Here is a 24,232-nt window from a genome sequence, read left to right as displayed (position 1 = left end):
TTTCAAAATTATGCGGCTTATGTTTCTCCTTTTCCTCTCAACAAAAGAAGTCCATAAATAAATTCCCATTTTCCAGGAAATGAAGAACGATCTATGGCAGTTCCGCCCATTTTTCATTGTGCGCCAGACTTTCTCCTTCACATCAGATGCTAGAAAATTCCCATTTTTCAGGGGATTGGATTTAAACAGAAGCATGCAAAATAGATCATGCCAGTTGAAAGACATCTCATAAAAAGAAAAAAAAAAATGTTAATCAAGATTATGCTAAATTATCAACATGTATTGTAAACTACAGAAAGCGGCAGGAGCAAAAATTCCCAGCTGGTATACACGTTCTTGCTTTGTTTTAGGAATAGCAGCACTACAGCATGGGAGGTTGAACTCCGCTTGAAGGGTCCCATCCAGGTGGGTTAATGTTTGGCCAATCACCACGACATCCTAGTCTTATGTAGAGGCTCTTTTTACCTTCATGAAAGCAGAAAATAGAGTCAGCTACAGAGCGAGTGACTAGCAGTAAATATCTGAGACACCATGCCATTTATTTGACTTCTTGGTCTGATATATATATATATATATATATATATATATATATATATATATATATATATAATAAGCCTGGGGTGACCATTCACATCTGGTAAGCTTTAGGATTTTTGGTCCTTGGGAAAAGTAGACAAAAGAAAACTCGTTTCATCTTCGGTGTTGGGGAAAAACCAGCAGCAGCATCACCATAAGTCCAAGCTATGACACTGATCCACTGAGATACTGCAGCATCACCAATTGTCCCTCGTCTCTAAAGCACCCACGCACACCATCCAAACACTAACGAACTCTCACCAGAGAATCAGCACTGCCTAAAAAACCCCACCAAAGTATATAATCATTATCTAAGTTGCAAAACAACACATCATAAGTCAACCACCACTGGCCACCATAATCACCACCAAAACTGCAAATTTTCACCACCAGCAGCAACCCAAGATCAAACAAACTCAAAAACATTGCCCCCAAACACTACAAACCCAACCCCAAATAACCACCAAACCCCTGACCTAAGACCAAAAAAGTCCCCACATCCATCATGAGTCAATCAAACAATACCATACAATGACAAATACAACAATGTTGCAGCCACCAACTACTGTGTAAAGCAGCATTACAACAGATAATGGAGTATGAAAAGCAATAACATTTTGAGAAAAAGAAAGAAGCAATAAACAGTATTAATTTGGTACAAGAATGGTTAGGATTTGAGATTGTAGAGAGAGGGGAAAAAGGAAAACAAAAGAGTAAAGGACATGAGAAAAAAAAAGGGGAAGAATTGCTGCTAGAAATTGGCATATAGATATGGTTGCGTGGTATCCACATGCTGGCAGAAAGTGAGAAATGAGAAAAAGAAATAAGGGAAAAAAGGAAAACTGGGGAAATAATTTTATTATTTCTTTTTGTGCCAAAAAAATGAGATAAAATATCTTTCAAGGTCTAAAATCATACTACCACCTTTCTTGCAATTTAAAGTCCATAATAACTAATTGTTTCCAGTGGCTTAGATTGCTTTTGTTTTGTAATTTGTACAATGAAATTGACAATAAAAAAGATATTGGGGAATCCTAAAAATTTTAAACTATAATTAAATGATAAAAACTAAAAAAGTAAATGCAAAAAAGAAGGAAACAAAAGAATGAGAAAAAGGAAATAAACAAAGAGAGGAAAAGTACAAGGAATAAGGAACGAAAGGAAAGAAAGGAAAGAAACAAAAAAAAAAAAAATGAGAAATAAAATTTAAAACATAAAAAATAGGAAAAAAAAAAAATGAAGCATGGGGTGGAGAGTAGGGGTGTTGAAGCATGTCAACAGAAGAGCGTAGTGTGTCCAATACAAAACACACATTTCATTCCAAACTTCGGTGGACACTAGCAAAAGATTATTGTTTATATGATAATGGTTTGTCTCTGCTATTACGTCTTGACCTGAATAATTTTGAAGTCTTCCACAATCTGGAGGAAGCTGTCTAATAATTAATTAACTAATGAAGTAATTATTTATTTATTCAAAATTTCCTAGTCAAAAAATGTAATGTAAAGAAGCCCTAATCTTTTGTTTTGCAGAAGAGAAGCAAATGAATTACCTTAAACTTTGTGTTAGATATATGTATTAAAAAATGGAAGAAAAAAGATAAAATAAACTAGTGTAAGAGAACTAGGTGGTGGAACCTAAAATGAGAAAATATAATAAAATTTAAAGATAAAATGATCAAAGATGGGGATTGGACTATAGAAGATGGGATAGATACAAATACTCTTTGGAGTAGATTAGCTAACTCTATTAAAAAGATAGTAAAAGATATTTTAGATGAATCAAGGGGAAGATTTTCGAATAACAAAAAAGTTGGTGGTGGGATAAAGATGTACAAAAAGCTGTAAAGACAAAAAGAATTTGATATAAAACATGGCAAAAACGTAGAAACATGGATAACTTTGAAAAATATAAGGAGGCGAGAAAAAATGCAAAAAAGGTTGTGTTAGAGAAGCTAAATACAAATCATTTAATAGTTTGTATGATAGATTGGATATAAAATAAGGGGAAAGAGATATACTTAAACTTGCTAGAGCTAGAGAAACGAAGAGTAAGGACTTAGAAAATGTAAAATGTATAAAAAGTGAGGATGATATTGTCTTCGTTAAGGACGAAGACATTAAAGAAAGATGGTGAATTTACTTTAATAAGTTGAATGAAAACCAAATAGAAGGTTCAAACTTAGAATTGTCAAATGAGGAAAAGACTAAAAATATGAGATTTATTCGCAAAATTAGAGTTAATGAAGTCAAGTTTGCACTAAAAAAATGAAAAATGGGAAAGTTATGGGATCAGATAACATCCCAATTGAAGTTTCGAAATGCTTAGGTGATAACGAAATTATATGATTAACTAATTTATTTAATACAATTCTAACAAAAAGCCAGATGAATGGAGGAAAAACACTTTAATACCTACATACAAAAATAAAGGAGATATTCAAAATTATAATAACTATCTTGAAATTAAACTTATGAGTCATACGATGAAACTATGGGAAATGGTAGTTGAACAAAGATTAAAGTTAGAAACGAAGGTCTCAGAAAATCAATTTGGTTTTATGCCTAGGAGATCTAACATAGAAGCTATATATCTTTTAAGAAGATTAATGGAAAAGTTTAGGGAAAAGAAGAGGGACTTGCATATAATATTTATTGACCTTGAGAAAACATATGATAGGGATACCTAGGGAAGTTCTATGGTGGGTTTTAGAAAAAAAGTGTGTCTGTAGTAGGTATACTGATGTCAGTAAGGATATATACGATGGAATAATGACTAGTATAAGGACTATAAATGGAGAAACTAGAGAATTTCCAATTACTATAGGTGTACATCAAGGATCTGCTTTGAGTCCTTATCCTTTTACTTTAGTGATGGACCAACTGATTAAGAGTATTCAAAAGGAGGTTCCATGATGTATGTTGTTTGCAGATGATAATGTATTAATTGATGAAACTAGGGACGGAGTAGAGACTGAGTTAGAATTATAGAGAGAAGTTTTAGAATCTAGAGGCTTTAGGATAAGTAGAAATAAGATAGAATATATGAAATGTAATTTTAGTAATGATAGAAGGAATATTGGAGACAAAGTTAAACTTGATGATGAAAAAATAAATAGCACTTGTAAATTTCAATACCTTGGATCTATTATACAAGCTGAAAGAGAAATTGAAGATGATGTAATGCATAGAGTTAAAGCCAGTTGGGTAAAATGGAGAAGTGTTTCTAATGTGCTTTGTGATTGTAGAATACCCTTAAACTTAAAAGGGAAGTTTTATAGGACAACTTTAAGACCAGCTATGCTATATGCATCAGAATGTTGGGCGACAAAGAAACATAATATCCAAAAAGTAAAAGTTTCCGAGATGAGAATGTTTAGACGGATGAGTGGTATAACATTGAAAGATAAATTAAGGAATGAACACATTCGCGGTAAGTTAGGTGTAGCTCCTATAGAAGATAAGATAAGGGAGAGACGACTTAGATGGTATGGACACTTGCAACGTAGGCCACATAAAGCATCAGTGAAGAAGAGTGAGTTAGTTACTGTGGGGGACAGTAGAAGGGGTAGGGGTAGACCTAAAATAACTTGGGAGGAGATAGTAAGTAAGGATTTAATATCCCTGAATCTGTCAAAAGAAATGGTACATGATCGCATAAATTGGCGGAAAATGATTCATATAGCCGACCCCACCTAGTGGGAATTAAGGCTTGGTTTGTTGTTGTTGTTGTTCCTAAGAAATCCATGCCAAGGAGATTGCCAAAAAGATCAAAGTTCAACTAGATTGAGCACAATGCTAGAAAGAGATGGTTCTGGTTTTTTGTTTTGTTTTATTTTGTTCTTATTATTGTTGTTTGTGCAAACAAAATAAATCTTTCTAGTACCATTGAGAAAAATAAACCTTTAGTTTCTGTCTCCAATTTGTATCCAGTTTACTCTGGTTTTTTTTTTTTTTTTTTCAAGCAAATTGTTTAGTCAAGCAAAAATTGGTATGGAGAACCTTATCAAAGATTTACAGTTAGTTCCAAGCTTTATTGTCACTTGTTAATCCTATGATGCCATCATTTCCCAGATTTTAAAGTCAGAATTTTGTGCAAAAAAAATGAGCATAGCAAGCATGAAAATTGTTAACATAGTAGATACCTGGGAGCTTCTTGTCTGATATGATTAACCGTTTAAGGCCACTCAAGGAAGCCTGAGCAACAGTTTTGGCATGATTTGCATCCCAACTCCCAAGATTGACCACCACATCTGCATTTGAGTAAGCAGAAGTACCGCCTTGGACATGCTTCTTTGCTGTCTCCTTTGCTGAATCTTTCTCTACATCATAAGTAAGCCAGAATCATTATAACTGAAAACTAAATGTGTCTCACAATGAAAAGACTTGAACTGCCATCAAGAGGCTTTCACTGGACCATCAACCAACTGTCAGAGTCACACATTGGATGTTTACTAGGGAAACCTTGGGCTAGGTTGGTATTGTCTGCAACTATGTGAGGTGCTTTTGTTAGCACAAACTCGTGAGGCCAATGATCCAAAGTGGACAATACCTCACTAGAGTTGAACCCAAGATCGTGACATTTGGTATCAGAGCGAACTTTGGGGTACTATTTGCAAGGTACTTTTATGAGGATGTCAGAGATTGGACGAGGGAGAATGTCACAGTCCCACATTGGATGTATACTAGGGTAATCCTAGCCTTACTAGGATGGTTTGGGCTCCAACTATGTGAGACGCCTCTTATAAGACAAACCCATGAGATCAATGGGCCAATGCAGCCAATACGTCACTGGAGTTTAGCCCAAGATTGTGACACCAACCATCTGGATATTTGCACAGTATTTGGGCATGTGGTAGAATGATGGTAAGGCTTGAATCACTATCGCACAGACCCATTTATTAATTTTCATGAAAGAACTAGAATAATTGGATAATTCTAAAAATCTGCAAAGATGCATGGAGGTGACCTTTATTTGAGCACAATAAGTTCATAAGCCAAACAAAAACACATCATATCAGGAAAGTGATCATGCAATTACTCAAATATTAAAGACCTAAGTTTGGATGGAAACATTGTTAAATCGTGCAGAGACTTTGCTTTTCTGATTCCATGGATAGACATTTGAAACCACTTCTTTCAAAACCTTCTTATGTAGTTTCCATTATGACACCAGTCTGAAATATGGTTGGAATGCTTGTTTTTATCTAACTGAAAACAGGCTATATTAAAAGCCTATACTGGGTTTGTGAATAGAATCAATCTCTATGAAGGGCGAGGCGGGGTTGAGCCCAAATCCACCTTAATACTGTCCTTAATGCCAATGAGCATCTTCATTAGGATTCTGAGAAATATCAAATCTAAAGGGAAGTTTTTTATTTATTGATCTTTCTGGGGAAAAAAATGGGAGGAGAGAAATGGGAGTACAAGTCATGTCAATTGTATTTATAAATTATGAGAACACCCAAACATAGCTCTTTCCAATCAAGGAAAACAGGAGAAACTATGCAGGATTAAGATTACTGATAGATAATTTGACAAAGTACAAGCATCATTGAAAGTGCAACAAATGTAGTTTGCGAGAATAAAAAACATTGTAAACAATATATGTATATATATATATATATAGAAATTCCATGATTCTATTTTTGAGGAAAATGGACTAGCTAAAGAGCAGCAGTGTACAGATGGGATTTTGCCTATCCCTTTGGAGGATGCTAATGGGAAGGATTTAGAAGCTCAACGACACACATAAGATGGGATTGTGGTTGTCTGATCTTGGAAGGAAATGAACTGTTGAATGGTGGTATAAGAAAGGTGTGGAAAGGCCAGCAAGAGTTAACAAATTTGCAGTGTTCTGAGAATTCCCATGGGAGGGGTTTAAAGAGAGCATTTCCAAATTAGTTTTTGTTAGGATTTTTATTTCTTCTCTTTTTTCTTTCTTTTGGTGGTTTATTTCATTTTTTGAGGATTTCTTGTCCTCTCCAAGGATGTAATCTCCTCATGCTTTGGGGTTGGTTGCGAACAAAACTTGCTCCGGGTTAAGTGCATCATATTTCTTTTGAAATTTCAGGTTTATTTACCAACAGCTGAAGTAGAAATCCAAGCACCATTCAACTAAAGTCTTCTACTTCATAAAAAATTTATATCATTCTCCCATATTGGTAGGGAGTCTGGGGACAACCTGGTTCGCATACATCTTTCCCACTTCAAAATGGCTCGTAACTATGGTATTTTCTTCATACAAAGGCATGACACATCATTTTCATCTTGAAAATGCAGTTTTTGAATCTCATGGTAGCATAATTTGCCATGTCAAGATGATCCTTCTGAGATATCTTTTTGTAAAAGCCATCACTCAGATATGCCAACATCTACATAAGCACATTATTGACAAGCCTCGAGGCATTTGCAAATATATTTCATGGTTTGGAAGCAACTTTTAATAAGGAAAAGCAACACATGCCTCTTTAGAGATATAGAAACTGGTTTTGCAGCTCATAAGTCAATACTTATGGATTTTCCTTGTAAGATAAAGGGCACATTTTCAAAAGTTGTAAAGGTCTAAACTTTGTTGTCCTGCAGGAGTTGAAAAAAAATTCTTAACAAGTTTTTTCCATACTTCTCATAAAGAGTTTCTAAAATGAAGTACCTATGGATTCAGACCATGACAGCCAGACAGTAAATCCTGCATACAGATGCCTCCATTGGTCATCCCATGCAGCAACTCCATGCTGCCCTCCTAATGTCGCAACCACAGCACGGATTTGACTGCAAGACCAATCACGCCCACAGGATGATGTTATTATTTTGTTTTGTTCAAACAAATTAATAAATCATATCCCACACAACATACCTACTTAGGCTTTCTAATATAGCGCTTTCTGCCTCAGCTACAGGTTTAGATCCTTCAGCTGTCACCCCTGGAAATGATTACACTTATTAATGCACTGCAAGATGATGGATTCAAGTTATTTCAAGCAGTCTCACCTAAAAACTATTATTGTTCTCTCTACTAGACAAGGTCCTAATTTTTAAAAGCATAATTATTACTGAAAAAACTTCTAGGGCGTAAAACAGACAAGAATTTTAGCAACCATAGCTGTCAAACTGAGATTGGAATCAAGAACCGAAATCATAATTTGTACACGGAGATTAGACAAGATTGAAAAAATCTATGTACTTACATGTGTATAGGTAAAACAAACAAAATACATGATAAAAATAAAATATATTTATAAGCATATCATGTGCATGCGTGCCTGTTTATGCATACTGCATACATAAAGGGTATTCCTTTTTCTTTTTTATTGAGGACTGTCAGATTACCACTTTACATAAAAACTTAAGCTATTAGGTTGTGGCTAACAATGTATATCAAGCTTTAACACTCCCTCGCATGTGCAGCCCGACAATACGTGGAGAGATAAACACAAAATAAATAACAGCCATTACAGGGAATAACTAATTTTTTAAACACCACGCAATAAATGCGGGCAAGGAGACTAGAACCTAGGACCTCCTAGTAACTCACTCTAATACCATGTTAGATTACCACTTTGCCTAAAACCTTAAGCTATTAGGTTGTGGGCTAACAATGTATATCAAGTTTTAACAAGGACCAAATCGCAAAATTTGAACTGAGAAAATTACAAGTCTGACTACTATTATAGCAAATAGCATATCCAACATAATTTAAGGAGGCTCCTTTCTCTTTTCAAATGTCCTCAAAACTGGCAACACAACAAATGAAATAAAATATAAATTCATGCTTAATAACTTCAGAAATGTTCCTCCTTTATGTACACTAAATCAATGCCAAAACAAGAATTATGTTTGTTGGTTAACACAGCACATAAGGTAACCTATTAGTCCCTTTTGAATGCATATGGTGTAGATTTTCCAATAGAACAAGATGGCAATCTAAAGGTACCTCCAAACTCCAAAAGCAATCATCTAAATTCTAAAGAGTAGTCAACACAAAAATGTGTTTATTTTTAGTCAATTCATATGGTTAGGTATATCTAGGTCGTTGTTTCAGTCAAGCTTTAACCCTGTTAATAAAGTTTATTTTAGACAATTCATATGGTTATGTATACTACTTTATATTGAGGACTGTTAGATTACCATTTTACCTAAAATCTTAAGTTTTTAAGTTGTGAGCTAACAATGTATATCAAGCTTTAACACTCCCCCGCATGTGCAGCTCGACAGCACGTGGAGAGATAAACACAAAATAAATAATACCCATTACAGCGAATAACTAATTTTTTAAACAACACACAATAAACGCAGGCAACGAGACTAGAACTCAGGACCTCCTAGTAACCCACTCTGATACCATGTTAGATAACCACTTTGCCTAAAACCTTAAGCTATTAGGTTGTGGGCTAACGATGTATATCAAGCTTTAACAAGGACCAAATCGCAATATTTGAACTGAGAAAATTACAAGTCTGACTACATATTATAGGAACTAGCATATCCAACATAATTTAAGGAGGCTCCTCTCTCTTCTCGAATTTCCTCAAAATATTTACACAATTTATATATATAGTTTGAGCTCCCATAGAAGATAAGATAAGGGAGGGGTGACTCAGATGATTTGGGCACTTTCAACGTAGGCCACAGTGTGCCAATAAGGAAGAGTGAGTTAGTTACTGTGAGGGGTAGTAGAAGGGGTAGGGGTAGACCTAAAATAACTTGGAATGAGATAGTGAGTAAGGATTTAATAGCCTTGAATTTTTCGAAAGAAATTGTCCATGATTGCATAAATTGGAAGAAAAGGATTCATGTATCCGACCCCACCTAGTGGGACTTAAGGCTTGGTTTTGTTGTTGTTGTTGTTGTATATATATATTTTGAGTTAAAAAACAGAAATCAATCCCTTGAACACTAGCAGTACATCATCTGTAGGCAGTGGCTAGTTCTACTCAAGTATGACCGTACTTGTTAAATTTTATCTCAAAACTTTAGATCATATCATCTACTGTTAGATTGTTCCAGCATTTTCACAAGGGAGGCAAAGACTGCTAAGCGGCAATCAGCATAAAAGCATACAGCCATACTCACATGAATCAATGGTCTGCTTGGCAAATGTTTCCAACAACTCTTTTGTGCTAAGAGGTGTATACCTGTCAACATATCAATCAAGCGGGAAAATTTTAGAACATGAGAGATGTCAAAGAAAATAAAATTGTCCTAGATATAACAAGCTAAGCAAAAGAAATGTACAACTGAAAAGTAATAGCATATAGAAAGTAGTGGACCATGATCATTAAAGCCGCTGATTCAAGATTATAGTCCAACAGGTTGTGATGCAGACACACTCGCGAGCACACATAAGAGTTTATTACTTTACGGTGATATGGTTTTTCTTTGTTCAAAATTATTAGTCAAACGTGATTTATGTTACAGTGACTACTGTAAGTGACAAAAATGGGATGGTGCAAAATACGTGTGCAATACCAAGAAGATGTCCAGAAACAGGAAAAGGGTGAACTGGTATGACTTCCGTGAAAAATTAGTAGGTAATAATAGCTCTCTTCAGAACCACAAGTAAGATTCATACCCTAGACCAGCTGCAAGTTCTCCAGCAACTTTCTGGTTGATTTCAGTAGAATCCCCAACAAGGTAGATTGATGTTCCTTTTAGAAACTGCACAGCTCCTTTTGTCAGTGACTCCCAGGACTCCACAATGTCGGGCCATTTTATATCTGGATCCTGCTTCTTTAAGTTAACAACCAGTTGATCGTCATCTAAACACCTGCACAAAACAAAAATCCTCGAATTAACAATTTAAAAATGTATACAGTTGAAAAAAAACATTTTGCATAACAGAAAATACAAACCATATTGTTTCAGCAGGCTTTATCTTGTGGTACAGATGGTCAATTTCTACTAATGTAATGAGAGAATCTGAGCACTTTGCTCTAATTGTTAAAGAACTTTCATTTGAGTTCACGAATATGTCTTTGGAACTTTGGATATTTCTTCCATCTAGTTGTAATCTCAATTCAACCTCAAAAGGACCATCAGAAAACTGCATTATATTTCACATGATTAGAAGAGAAGTTAAAACCAACTGATAAAAAAATTTAAAGATGTAAAGAATTAATCAAATTCAAGGAACAAAAAATAGAAAATAATATAATATCCAACTGAGAAAATCACCTATTGTTATTTATAAGTGGTGACTGATATAAACTTTGTTAGATTACCACTTCATCTAAAAAGCTGAAGCTGTTAGGCTGTGGGCCAACAATGTATATCAAGCTTTAACACTCCCCTGCATGTGCAGCCCAATAGCATGTGGAGTAAATAATACCCATTACAGGGAATACAATATTTTTTTTAGCACAAGATGATAAATGCGGGAAACAAGATTAGACCCCAGGACCTCTTCGTAACCAGTTCTAGTACCATGTTGGATTACCACTTCACCTAAAATCTTAAGTTGTTAGATTGTGGGCCAACGATACATATCAAGCTTTATCAAACGTAATTAGTACTTTAGTAGAAGAAGAGCCCTTTTCAAGCTCCAGTCTGCAATTCAGTAAATCATTTGTTGCCTATAAAATTTAAACTTAATCGTAAGTTTAGTGCTTTATGAATTCAATCATAGAATATATGAATCGCAGAATGGATTATAAATTTATGAATTTAGCACTCTTAGTCCGCAATTCATTTGTTAAATAAGTGTGAACCTAACCATATTTATTTTATTATCCTGTTTTAAAATCCATAAATTCAGTAATCAGTCTGAATTTATGAATTTAGTACTGTGTTAAACAAGTTCTATTATTTATTTCTTAAGTAATTAAAATCCAGTAAATTTAGACCAACAAGTTATATTGTATAAAGTCTAAATTTACTGAATTGCAGACTGGATTATATATTTACTGGATTTAATCATAAATAGAATTGTATAAAGCAACAAAACACCTGATCAGACTGGAACATGAGTTTAATCATAAAATTATAGTTACGCAATATAACTTGTTGGTCTAGATTCACAGGATTTCTATTATTTTACAAACAAACAATAGAATTTGTTTAACTTATTGTACATTTGTATGTCTTATGTGCCTTATAGAAAATGGTGTGCACTTGTATAATAATTTTGTCTAACTAATTAATTTATCAAACATATGATTAATGAAAAAGTGAAAACATACACACACACACACACACACAATTTTTCTATCAATAGTATTTTAAAACAAATGTAAAAAATTTATTTCCCTTGCCAAACAATGTTAGCAAGTCCATCTAAAGGAACCCAAATGTTCTAAAACTCTCTTTGAGAAGGGCAAAGAGCTTAAAACATGCAAATAAACCAAAACACATAAGATGTTTGTGCCTGAAAAATATTCATGGTCGTTACACCCACTTCCTGTTATGCTACTCCATCTTCTCACTACACCTGCAACCATTATGCTATGATTACCTGTACCACCATTTAAAACCATGATCCCAATATTATGGCTAGTAATGGGAACTTTCATATAAAAAATGGCGCAAACATTGTCATCAACATCAAAAGAGCAACCTGTGGTTTTTTCAATGGACAGGCCATTGTTCTAAGTATATACTACTGGAAAAACCATAGACACTGGATTAGGAATTGTTGTGCTTAATCTGCATACTGCATAATAACATCTAATTTCTTATCAGCAGGTTGGACTGGCTAAACTTCAGTATGCATCTTTTCATAATAAGTAACCCAACTATCTGGGAGACACTTTATAAGGTAAGCTTTTGAAAGCTGTTTTGGAGCACAGGTATGGCTAGAAATTGCATTTAATCAACAGAATATTGAGGTCTTCCCATATGAAGTACAGCAAGATCAAAAGTGTGGTTCCTAACCATAGTTGTTAGAATCTTATGATTCTCAATGTGATTCATACGATTCGTATTAGCTCCGCACCAAATCAATTCGACTCTTACTAGCGAATTAAAAACTAATTAATTGTTGCTGAATCTATTGATTCACCTTGTGAATCTAATAAATCAATTTGAATCTATTGATTCGCATGATTCTAGACCTATCATATCTTGACAAACCCAACTAACTTAAAACCCCCAAAACAACATTTCTTTCTTCTTCTTTTTTTCTTGCTTTTGTTTTTACACGATTAGCTTCCATTCCTTGTCTACATTGTGCTAAAAAAGAGAAGAAATAGAAATTCACATGATATGTTGCCTTCACAAAACCATTCTTCACTCTAGGAGCATACTATTCTAATATTAAGAAGAAGGTAAAGAACACTCACTGGCTGAGGTGATACTCATGTTTCATTGTGTAGTTAAGATTCAAGAGTTGGTTTTTATGGTAGTTTATTCAGTTATTATCATTTTTCTCCTTTTAGTCCGTGAAAGAATATACATGAAATATTATTATTTTTAATTGTTAATAAACACCAAAAGTTCAATTTTTTATTATTTTTTCTTGATTCCTTCCTTTGAACAGCGCAAAATTCATCTTATTAATATTTCTTGACTCTTTCTCTTAGTTTTCATTCACTTAGGGAAAGCAAACACACGAAATATGGTTTTTTTATTTTCAAAATTTAAACGTACTTTACCATTTTGCTTCTTGTTTGTATATCACTATATGCATGTCATTTAGAATTGATTTTGGAAATTGTACCAAATCTTACAATTTGATTTGATTCTCGATTCCCAAAATTGGAATTTCGTTTACAATTCGAATCTCTATTTGAAAACTATGCTCTTGTCAATAGATACTTTTTATGACTAAAGCAGGAGGAATCGATTGATCACGTCCTTCAGCATCGTTCTTGGACCAAGAAATTATGGAACTAAGCCATCTCCATTGTAAACCAGAAGTGGGTGACTGCAGCTACCATGGAAGATGAACTGTGGGCTTGGAAAGGGGCCAAATCAAACAAGGAAGGAGGAAGATTTCTCTCCCTAATCCCCCTTGCTATTTTTTTGTGGGGTGTGGAGAGAGAGGAACAAAAGAACCTTTGAAGGAACTATTTCTCCTACCCAGTCCATCATGGACCGGTGGATTGCATCAATTAAAACCTAATCTCCATGATGCCGGGTTTCCAGCAATCAGTCTCCATGGGCCACTGAACAGCAACTTATTTTAATTTTAAAGCCCTTCCACATCTTACTCAATGTCATCCTAATCTCTTTCTTCACCGCTTATTTTCTTTAAATCCACCAAAATATCACTGTAGTTTAGTTTTCTAAGTTGTGCTGCATCATGATGTGCATTCTTGTCCACACATAAGTGCAGCTATATTATCTATACTATTAATTAAGCAGGACTATGCTGTTGGTCTGCAACTTTTCTTTTTGAAAATGCTCATATCATATATTTTATCTTTCTAAAAAATGCCTCCGTTATAAACTCCTCAAATGTTCTAAAAGGGTAGTATCAGGAAATAATACAAAGCCTAAAATACTAGTAATCTAAGGAGACAAAGAAAAAGCCTCTGAGCACGTGCAGAATGTGTGCAAAGAGGCTAGTGCATATTTATCATTTCCATCATAAACTTATTTCTTTGACTTTTCTTCATCATTGGTTCATAGGTGCAATGGAAGTAAAATATAATAGGGGGATTTTTTATTTTTTTTTCCAATTTTCCTCCAGAGGTGATGCAGAACAGCTGAGGGGAGGAGAGGGTGTAGAAGAGCAAAATAGATCGAAAGGACTCACATGTCCACATAAGGGATAAACCTAAATTGAATTCCATTGTAAATTTTCCGTAATAAATTACATAATATTGATGTTTAAAGACCTAAAATGCTTCTGAAAATACAAAAGATAACTAAGAAAATTTGATATTACCCAGACATTTGCTTTCCTAATGGATAAGGTCCTGGAATCTACAAATTTAGGGCCTACAAAATGCTACTAGAAGAATACCATTAAGAAAAAATAACAATAATGTCCAAATATGTTAAGATCTAAAAGTCCCAAAAATCCTAAATGCCTTGAATCTGAATTGTTGGCCTTGTTTCTAATATTGCATCCTTCTCACCCAATTAGAAAAGGAATCGGCTGAAAGTTTTAATTGAAAGTTTAAAGTGTTGGGAGGAGATCCAAAACAGCAAACTAGAATTCCCTAAAATCTGAGATCCCCCAAGTCAATCAAACAAAAACTTTCCCTTGGGAGCAACAATAAATTAAACAGATGTCACAGCTTGCTTATTGCATCAAAGTATCAATTTATAATGACACATCTAAGAACTCTTGGACCTTCTTGGCCACTTGCTCATTCTTTAGTGGGTCATTTTGGTGAGTTTGGGAGAGAGTTAAGTGTTCTTGACTTTGTCTTAGATCGGCACATAGTGTTGGGAAAATCCACCATCAATGTTCTCTTCTTTCCTCACAACTTTGTCCTTATGTTGTGCAGGTAATGCTTGGAAAGAGCTGTATCTTTTATTTATTTATTTATTTTGCAAGTTTTAGTATGATTTCTGGTCATTGGGTCGATCCATGGGTAACCAAGCAACACATGTGATTTTCATGGAGAGGGCATCACATCAACCATACGCTGAACAACTACTCACCTTGATAGGATCAAACCTCTCTATTTGATTGCCAACCAAAGAAAAATGGAGAAGATGAGGATTAAACCCTAAACTAAATTCTATTTCATTCTAAAATCCCTAATCAATTACATATGGATATTTAAAGGCCTAAAATGCCTGGGAAACAAGAAAATAAAAATTAGGAAACCTAATAATATTGGGACATTATTTTTCCAGTATATAAACCCTAAATATACTATTTATGACCTAATAAAAGCTAAAAGAAAAATACCATGGAAATTGAACAGATAAGATAATAATAATAATAATAATAATAATAACCAAAACTTCCAAATGGCTTGAATTTGGATCTCCGTCCTAATTTCTCATACATCTGGTGCCAACCTAAATTTTCACTTGAAGTGAGGTGAGACCATGAGAAACAATTTAGCATTGCAGCGTTATCTGTGCTAATTCTTACTATGCTTTCTCTACTTAAATAAATTGAGGAAAATAAATAAATATCTCTTCTCTTGCCTTCTCATTATCCTTTGAATTTTCTGTTATTCATATAGTAATAGTTTTCAGCTAAACGAAGTATACATGTGTTCAGTTTCTAAGAAATCCAGTAAAAGCAGAAGAACATAAAATTGTGAGTCGCTTCATCACTGGTTACTTGAAAAACAAAATCCTTCACTCAGTTGAACCTATTTGAATACTTGTTTCATCTGCGGCATGTTCTTCAGATTTTTGAATCCTAAACAACCTAAAACATGGGGTTCAAATCTTTTTTTTTTTTTAAAGAAGTCTCGACATCAGCAACTCAATTACGCAATATATTACCATTTCTCTTATTTTCAAATCATGTGCTGATTAATGTCAATCAATAAAATACACGTTATAAAAAAAATTTGTAAATTCTGATCCCAATCTACCAAAAATATCTAGTATTATAGAAATGGGAGGCATGCTCCCCAAAAATAAAAGGTACGTTTTCATTCGAAAAATTCTGACTATTAATAGTCCAAAAATTTGTTGTAGAGAATTTGTCAGGGAAGGAAAATCAACAACAGCTCAATGTTAACTAGAAACACTAGTTTCATGCTTTCTTTGTCAAAAATGGAAATGCAGAGAGAATCGAAGAAGAAGATTTCAGATAAAGAGAAGAAAAGAATGCTTTTTGTATTTCTACTGTTGCAGCAAGCTTACAATCGTGTGCTTATATACAATTGCCAAAGAATATTTTTAACTAACTAAGAAAATACATTACTGCCCTTTATATACAGCTGGGCAAGGAAAATGAGCAACTAACTGAAGGAATCAAAAAGGGAATATGGAAGCAGAAAGGCAGACGTCAGTCTTCAGGTGTGCCATGTGCTGTGTGCTGTGCTGAAGCCATCTCCAATACCCCCCCCCCCCCACCGGAAGATGGAGCGTAAAGATTTACGACTCCCATCTTGGATAAGTGAGAGGAAAGAACTTTGGGGTCAGCAATTTGAGCAAAGCTAGGGACATAATGAGTGCAGAGACTTCCATCTTGGATTTTGTCAAATGGCAATAGAGCTCGATATGTTTGGTTCTTTCGTGGAAAACAGGGTTCGCAGCAATGTGTAGGGCAGCTTGGTTATCACAGTGAAGTAAAGCTACCTGAGGATGAGGAACTTGAAGAGCAGATAAGATGAACCGTAGCCATGTTAATTTAGAACGGGTAGCAGCCATTGATCTATACTCTGCCTTTGTCGATGAGCGCGAAACAACCGATTGTTTCTTAGACTTCCAAGAGATCAAGGAGGAGCCAAGAAAGATGCAATAGCCCCCGACAGATCTTCTGGTGTCAGGGCAAGAGGTCCAATCCAAGTCACAGTAGGCCTCAAGTTGAAAGGAAGAAGAACTGGGGCGAAGGAGACCTTGACCAGGGGCACCCTTGAGGTATCGAAGAACCTTCTGAGCTGCCAAGAGGTGTGAATCAGTTGGGTTGGCCATGAATTGGCTTAAAGTTTGAACACTAAAGCATATGTCTGGTCGGGAGATAGTGAGGTACAGCAGGCGACTAAATAGTCTTCTGTAAACACTGGGGTCTGATAAAGGAGTATCGGTGGACTTAGTGAGTTTGAGGTTTTGTTCCATAGGAGCCTTACTAGGATTGCTGCCCAAGGTACCAGAATCTGCCAAAATGTCCAGTGTATATTTCCGTTGACACAAATGTATCCCTTTAGATGACCTTGCAATCTCTATGCCAAGAAAGTATCGCAATGTGCCGAGGTCCTTTATTTGAAAATTGCTGTGTAGGAAAGCCTTGAAGTCATTCACAGCATTGAGATCATTGCTGGCGACAAGTATGACATCAACATAAATGAGTAAAATAACAAAGATGCCATTTGTGTCGCGGGTGAAAAGGCTATAATCAGCTTTGGATTGAGAGAAACCAGATTCAAGCAAAGCAGTGGAGAGTTTAGAATACCATTGTCTCGATGCTTGTTTGAGACCATACAAACTTTTGAGTAACTTGCAAACTTGGTTGGGAGAACCTTTCTTGTAGCCGGGAGGCTTGGTCATGTAAATGTCTTCATGTAAATCCCCATGTAAGAAAGCATTATTGACATCAAATTGATGTTAATGCCAACCCTTAATCAACGCAACAGCTAAAAGACATCTCACGGTGACTAGTTTTGCAACTAGAGAGAATATCTCTTGGTAATCGACCCCGTCAAGCTGAGTGTAGCCTTTAGCTACCAATCTTGCCTTCAATCTCTCAACACTTCCGTCAGAATTATATTTAATTTTGTAGACATATTTACAGCCAATGGGTACTTTTCTAGGTGGTAAAGCAGTGAGTTCCCAAGTATGGTTTGCTTTCAAGGCAGCCAGCGCATTATCCATAGCTTGACACCAACCGGGGTCCTTAATGGCTTGTTTAAAAGTTTGTGGTTCAATGTGAGTGGAAATAATGGTTGAGAAGGCTTTATATGGATGTGAAAAAGATTGATAGGAGAGAGTATGATGCAGAGGAAAGGGTTCACCTGAGGAAGACAGCAGCTGCTTGTTCAACAATGGGATGGGAGTAGCAAGAGTAGTTTGTTGGCAGTGGAAATCTTGCAGATAACTGGGTGCACTTCTAGCTCTAGTGGACCCGCGAGGGAGGAGAGGAGAGGTGGATGGTGGGGGAGAAACAAGGGAAGAGGAAGGAGAGGTTTGGGAAAGGGGGTGGAATTCCTTGAGAAGGATAGTGGTAGGTAATGACGGAGTAATGGGAGAGGAGGAAGGAAGCTGGTGAGAATTAGAGGAAATGATAGGGTGTGGCATAGTGGTGAGGGGAGGAGATGGAGAAGAAAGGGAAGGGGATGTGGTGTTGGGGAGGAGAGAATGGAAGGGAAAATTTGTTTCATGGAAGTGGACATCTCGAGATAGAAAAACTTGTTCAGTTTGTAGGTCAAGTAATTTATATGCTTTAATGCTGAAAGGATATCCTAAAAAGACACACACTTTACCACGGGGGGTCAAATTTCTTCCTCCCATGAGAGAGTGTAGAGGCATAAGCAAGGCACTCGAAGACTTTTAAGTGTTGGTAACTGGGTGGGATATGGAAGAGGGTTTCATAAGTGGTTTTATTATAAAGGAGGGGGGTGGGGGTTCTATTAATGAGGTAGACTGCTGTTAGAACACAGTCAGTCCAAAATTTGAGAGGGAGACGTGATTGGAATCGTAATGCATGAGCCACATTCATGATATGTTGACGTTTTCTCTCCACGACCCTGTTTTGTTGGGGTGTTTCCACACAACTCTTTTGGTGTATGATGCCTTTGGTTTGATAGAAATCTTTCATTTGGAATTCAGACCCATTGCCACTCCTAAGTATCTCAATTTTTGTCTGCAATTGTGTTTCAATTAGATTGCAAAAGGTGACAATACAAGTACGAGTATCAAATTTATTTTGAAACATGTAAACCCAAGTTGTTCTAGAGAAATCATCGACAAGAGTGAGGAAGAAACAGGATCCATCAGCTGCAATGGTGGAGTTGGGACCCCAAATATCACAATGGACAATATTGAAAGCATGTAAAGAGGAATGCTCAGAGTGTGGAAAGGAAGACGATGTTGTTTGGCTAAAGGACAGACAAAACACGGCATTTGATTATGGTGTTTCAGATTGCTAGTTACAATCGGGTCATTAATTAAAAGTAATCTGGAAGGAGAGATGTGACCAAGTCTGTAGTGCCATAAATCTGAACAAGAGGTTGTCTGAGTAGCAGAAGCAGAACGGAGGTGGTCTTTGTGAGGAAAGTAGGACAAGCATCTACTAGAGCAGAAGGTGACACCCATGAGCTGAGTAGATGATAAAGGCCACCTCTAACTTCACCCATCCCAACGTTGTCCAAGAAGCTAAGTCCTGAAGAAAGCAAGAATCAGATAGAAGAATTAGGCAGCAGGAAGCATGTTGAGCAAGTTGTTTGGCAGAAAGTAAGTTAAAATGAAAAGAAGGCACACACAAGACATGATTCAGCACTAAGTGCTCAGAGATTCTCACAACACCAGTGTGGGTAATAAAGACTGCTTTTCCATTAGGTAACTTGACTTGGTAACAAACAGTAGCAGTTATGGATGTGAAAAGGGAAGAACAACAGATCATATGATCAGTTGCCCCTGTGTCAATTATCCAAGGTGGGGTGTGTGAGCTATGAAATTTCTGTGTGTGTGTGGCTGAACAAATGGCCATACCAGAAACCCGAGAGGTGTTGACATGACTGGAAAATGGAGATGGAGAGGGCTGAGCAGCAGAGAGAGCAGCCATGGGTGAGCTGGGTTCTTTGGGATGCAAAAGAGCAAGAAGTTGCTGATATTGGCTCTTGGTAAATGCCATAGATTCTGTTGGGACAACCTCATGATCAGCCTCTAGAAGAGCACTGGAGTGGGTGGTTGTGGCTGCAAAACTTCTGGGTTTCCCATGGAGCTTGTGTCCAAGGGGGTAGCCGTGTAGTTTGTAACATTTAGCAACAATGTGGCCAGTCATGTGACAATGTGAACACAAAGGAGGTTTAGCATTGCCAATCTTAAAACAATTATCAAGAGAGTGGCCTGGGATCTTACAGTGGGAGCAATAAGGACGGTTGTTTTTCTGGGTATTTGAGTTGGAGGACTTGGGAGGGTATTTTGTGGGATTGTAGGTAGGTTTGGCCATCATAGCCATAAGGTCAAAGGGGGCAGAGGTGGGAATGATTTGGTGTTGTCGTTCTTGTTGCTGAACCATAAAGAACACTCGATTAAGAGGTGGTAGGGGATCAAGGAGCATAATCTGGTCTCTTGTGTTTGAGTAAGAGTCAGACAGTCCCATGAGGAATTGAATGACACAATCACGGTTGTAACGATCATGAAGAACCTTCAATTTTCCACAGTCACAGCTGGGAAGAGGGTCATAAACAGCAAGCTCATCCCACAAACCTTTGAGACGACCTAGCGACAGAATCCTGACTTTGTGATGAAGCAGCTAAATCACGTTTAAGTTGAAAGATGCAAGGACCATTTTGTTGAGTAAAACGATCCCTCAGTTCCACCCACAGCATTCTGGAATCATCAACTAAAGCCAGGCTTGATTTCACAGAAGCACTTACAGAATTCTGCAGCCAAGACACAACCAGATCATTGCACCTCTCCCAGGCTTCAAGAACAGGATCTGAAGAAGCAGAAGGTTTAAGAAGCGTGCCATTGATGAATCCGAGTTTGTTCTTCGCACGAAGAGCTCGGCTAACAGCACGCGACCAGCTGACATAATTATCAGCAGTAAGGAGGTCAGAGACCAATGCAGCATCAAGGTCATCACCTTTCTCAATTCGGAATGGGTTAAAGGGGTCAGAAAAATTCAGGTATCGGTCTGAAGAGTTCTTCTCATTGGAGAGTTTGGAAACATCATCATCTCCAATATGAAGTGCTTGTGAATCCTGCTCTGATACCATGTCAGAAATGGAAATGCAGAGAGAATCGAAGAAGAAGATTTCAGATAAAGAGAAGAAAAGAATGCTCTCTGTATTTCTACTGTTGCAGCAAGCTTACAGTCGTGTGCTTATATACAATTGCCAAAGAATATTTTTAACTAACTAAGAAAATACATTACTGCCCTTTATATACAGCTGGGCAAGGAAAATGAGCAACTAACTGAAGGAATCAAAAAGGGAATATGGAAACAGAAAGGCAGACGTCAGTCTTCAGGTGTGCCATGTGCTGTGTGCTGTGTTGAAGCCATCTCCAATATTCCCAAGTAACTAAACAGCATGTGCAATTTAAAGAAACCAAGATCCACTAATTTTGTCCTAGTTGTGAAGGAATTTACTTCTGCATCCAAAGCAGCATACTGTGCTCCAACTGAAAAACATATAAACACCAAACCCCTATCATACTCCAAACCCCTATCATACTGTATTTATTAAATTATTTGGCAGACCCTTTTCAGCATACCAAAGTGGTGTGCATTACATTGTTTTACTCCAGATGTGAGTTAGTTTTTAAATTGAATATCAGCACTAAAGATCTTCCATAAGCTACCTGGGGATATATACATATAGCTCTTCTGATGAGTGTCTGGAACTGGGAAACGTAAATGTCCACTCCAGTCAGCTTAATTCAACGATTTAATCAGTTTGAGTTGAGTTTCTCCTTGTCAGGGAATCAACAGTGCACAAAACATGATGCACCATTAGGTTGCTATGACATCGTAGGAAAACAACACCATGGTTAATCGTTAACACCAAAGAAAACAAAAGCCGCCACTCAGCTAAGCCTAACATACCGTTTAACTTACATAAACTGAGCCATTCAATTTGCGAAAATTCACAAACAAGTGAAACAACACCACCATAAAAAGAAGAATTAAAATTTTCCTTTTTCTCACAACAATTTTCTAGCCGCAAAAATGAAGGGCAGAAAACTAGAAATTTCAAAAAATTACCTCGTAATTCTTAGTTTCGACGGGGATGGTGGAAAGGCAATTACAGGAGATTCGATTGAAACTCTTTAAAAGGTTCATATTGTTCAAAAGAAAGCAAGAAGAAGAAGAAGAAGAAGAAGAAGAAGAAGAAGAAGAGCGACAAGCATAACAGAAGGGATTTGTAATGGAGGCCAAATGGAATTTGGACAAGGAAGGAGGAGGCTTTAGGGGCGAAATCTGTAGTGGTTTGATGGGGTTCTGGGAGAAGAAGTTGAGAGTGGCCATTTGTGCTTTAGATGAGAAGCAGAAACAGAGATGGATAGATAAGGGAGAGTCTTGCTCAAGAATAGCCTTTTTGGTTTTGGCCTTTTGGCTAGTTACTCTTATGTTTGGTAACGATCAACTAAAACACGTGACTTATTAGGAGTAGAGGTGACAAAATGGGTCGAAACTGGATAGATAATTTGTGATCATATGCTTAAATCGAGTTTAAATTTAATACAAACTAACCTGTTTATAAACAAGTCAACCCATACCTGATCCGTTTTTTAAATGGGTTAGGCAGGTTTGAATTAGGTCACTTGCCGGGTGACTCGTTTTGCTACCCCTATTTGGGAGTGAAGGGATAGTTTCTTCAGGGGAGGGAATGGAGATGAGGGAGAAATGACTAGGCTTCCCTACTGTTTCTCTGTGAACTCGCCTGTATTTTCTTCTTCTGGTGAGTGGATTCGATTTTCCCGGTGATCCGAGTGGCGAAATTTGTACTTACTAGTGGAAAGTTTCGTTTTTTCTTGGGATTTGAGATATTGTGTCACCATTGAAGTTTCGGTTTTTTTTCTTGTGATCACAGAGAGAGAGAGAGAGAGAGAGAGAGAGAGAGAGAGAGAGAGAGAGAGAGAGAGAGGCTCCAACCAGGAGGGGATGGTGACGGTGTCATAGGATAAACTGGAAGGGAGAGTGTGAGAGGTGGAGTCATGGTAGGGATGGTGAAAAATCACCCAAAAACTCTAATCATGCCCAGTGGTAGGGATGGTGACTATCACGGGAGGAACTAGATGGGAGAGAGTAGGAGATGGAAGATGGATAATAGTATAGAAGCCCAAGCCAAAACATTTTCAATTTCTTCTTGTGCATCAATTTGTTCTTGGGCAGCAAGCAGCGTTGGGATTTCTTCTTGGGCAATTGGTGGCATGGGGATTTGGAATTAGGAAAGATGAAATCATCAAAATGCCATTCACACCCCATTTCAATTTCTTCTTGTGCGTCAGAATTTTATTGTGCAGCAATGTCCCTCCCCTATTCTACCTTACCCTACACGCATTAATTAATTATTCATTAAAAAATGGAGGTAGCTGGATATAGGCCTAGCAAAACGGATCCATACTTGACGGGTCGCCTGTGATTCACCAAGTTAAAACAGGTCTGGGTCTATGAAAATCAACCCGTTTATAAACGGATCAACCCGTGACCCGCCTATTTATAAATGGGTCAACTTGGGTTTTGGTCGAGACACCAGTCGGATGACCTGTTTACTTGCCTCTTGTTCAATAAAACCCAAATGCAAAATGAGAAAACCTTAAATCCTATTCTTAATCCCTCACCATGGCTGCCTCCTCCACACCGGGTGATCTAGTTGGTGTTCTAGGGATGCATATACAGTTCTACTGCATCTTTGTCTCAGTCCCCTGTTACCGGAGTCCTTGCTGTAAAGTAAACCATATTGGTTTTTACTATAGTCTTTGCTATCCTATTAGGCTGCTATTGCAGCATTTTCCTTGGTTAAAGACGAGAGGTGAGAGGTGAGAGGTGAGAGGTGAGAGGCGAGAGCTGAAGCAGCAGGAACTCTTCCGGGCTCATACTGATGTAGCCATCGCCACTTGCCATCACCATCACCATCGCCACTCCCCGTCTTCTTCTTCCCCTCCACCTCCAACTAAGAGACTAATTGAGAGATGAGAGTCATTGAGAGATGAGATATGAGAGATGCCTCAGATAAGAGAGGAGAGATTCTTGATAATTTAATTTTTTTTCTTTTAAATTTTTAAATAATTACTTTTTTTAAACAAGTGACTTGTGACCTGCCCATTTATTTAATGACCGGATTAGGGTTTATAGGGTTGTGCCCCGTTTAACTTCGACCTATTTGCGACGTGACCCGTTTACGACCCGACCCATTTTTGACCAGCCCGGACCCGACCCATGAACTCGTTTTGCCACCTCTAGCTAGATG

The 24,232-nt window shown here is 37.0% G+C and overlaps 2 protein-coding genes across 2 annotated transcripts; both read right to left on the bottom strand.

The window, feature by feature from the left end:
- Window positions 1-147: 147 nt before the first annotated feature.
- Window positions 148-22,365, bottom strand: LOC131163698 (probable inactive shikimate kinase like 2, chloroplastic). Its single transcript, XM_058120375.1, has 8 exons — window positions 22,024-22,365; window positions 10,427-10,617; window positions 10,147-10,341; window positions 9,648-9,709; window positions 7,432-7,498; window positions 7,228-7,346; window positions 4,721-4,897; window positions 148-465 (listed from the first exon to the last, which is right to left on the bottom strand). The coding sequence occupies exons 1-8, from the start codon at window positions 22,285-22,287 to the stop codon at window positions 362-364; spliced, it is 1,179 nt and encodes a 392-aa protein (XP_057976358.1). The 5' UTR covers window positions 22,288-22,365; the 3' UTR covers window positions 148-361.
- Window positions 19,803-21,779, bottom strand: LOC131163699 (uncharacterized). Its single transcript, XM_058120377.1, has 2 exons — window positions 21,621-21,779; window positions 19,803-21,440 (listed from the first exon to the last, which is right to left on the bottom strand). The coding sequence occupies exon 2, from the start codon at window positions 21,032-21,034 to the stop codon at window positions 20,510-20,512; it is 525 nt and encodes a 174-aa protein (XP_057976360.1). The 5' UTR covers window positions 21,035-21,440; window positions 21,621-21,779; the 3' UTR covers window positions 19,803-20,509.
- Window positions 22,366-24,232: the final 1,867 nt, after the last annotated feature.

Source organism: Malania oleifera, chromosome 9 (genome assembly GCF_029873635.1).
Source record: "Malania oleifera isolate guangnan ecotype guangnan chromosome 9, ASM2987363v1, whole genome shotgun sequence".
Lineage (NCBI taxonomy): Eukaryota > Viridiplantae > Streptophyta > Magnoliopsida > Santalales > Ximeniaceae > Malania > Malania oleifera.
The sequence above is the reverse complement of the archived record's forward strand: the minus strand, read 5'-3'. Positions and strand labels throughout refer to the sequence as shown.

Bases quoted from the DNA above. Each gene is read 5' to 3' on its own strand.
- LOC131163699 (XM_058120377.1), bottom strand. From the start codon at position 21,034: ATGGTATCAGAGCAGGATTCACAAGCACTTCATATTGGAGATGATGAT.
- LOC131163698 (XM_058120375.1), bottom strand. From the start codon at position 22,287: ATGGCCACTCTCAACTTCTTCTCCCAGAACCCCATCAAACCACTACAG. The intron at 9,710-10,146 runs GTATGAATCTTA...ATATGTTGACAG, and splicing joins GAACTTGCAGCTGGTCTAGG to GTATACACCTCTTAGCACAA. The intron at 7,499-9,647 runs GTGAGTATGGCT...AATCATTTCCAG, and splicing joins CAAGCAGACCATTGATTCAT to GGGTGACAGCTGAAGGATCT.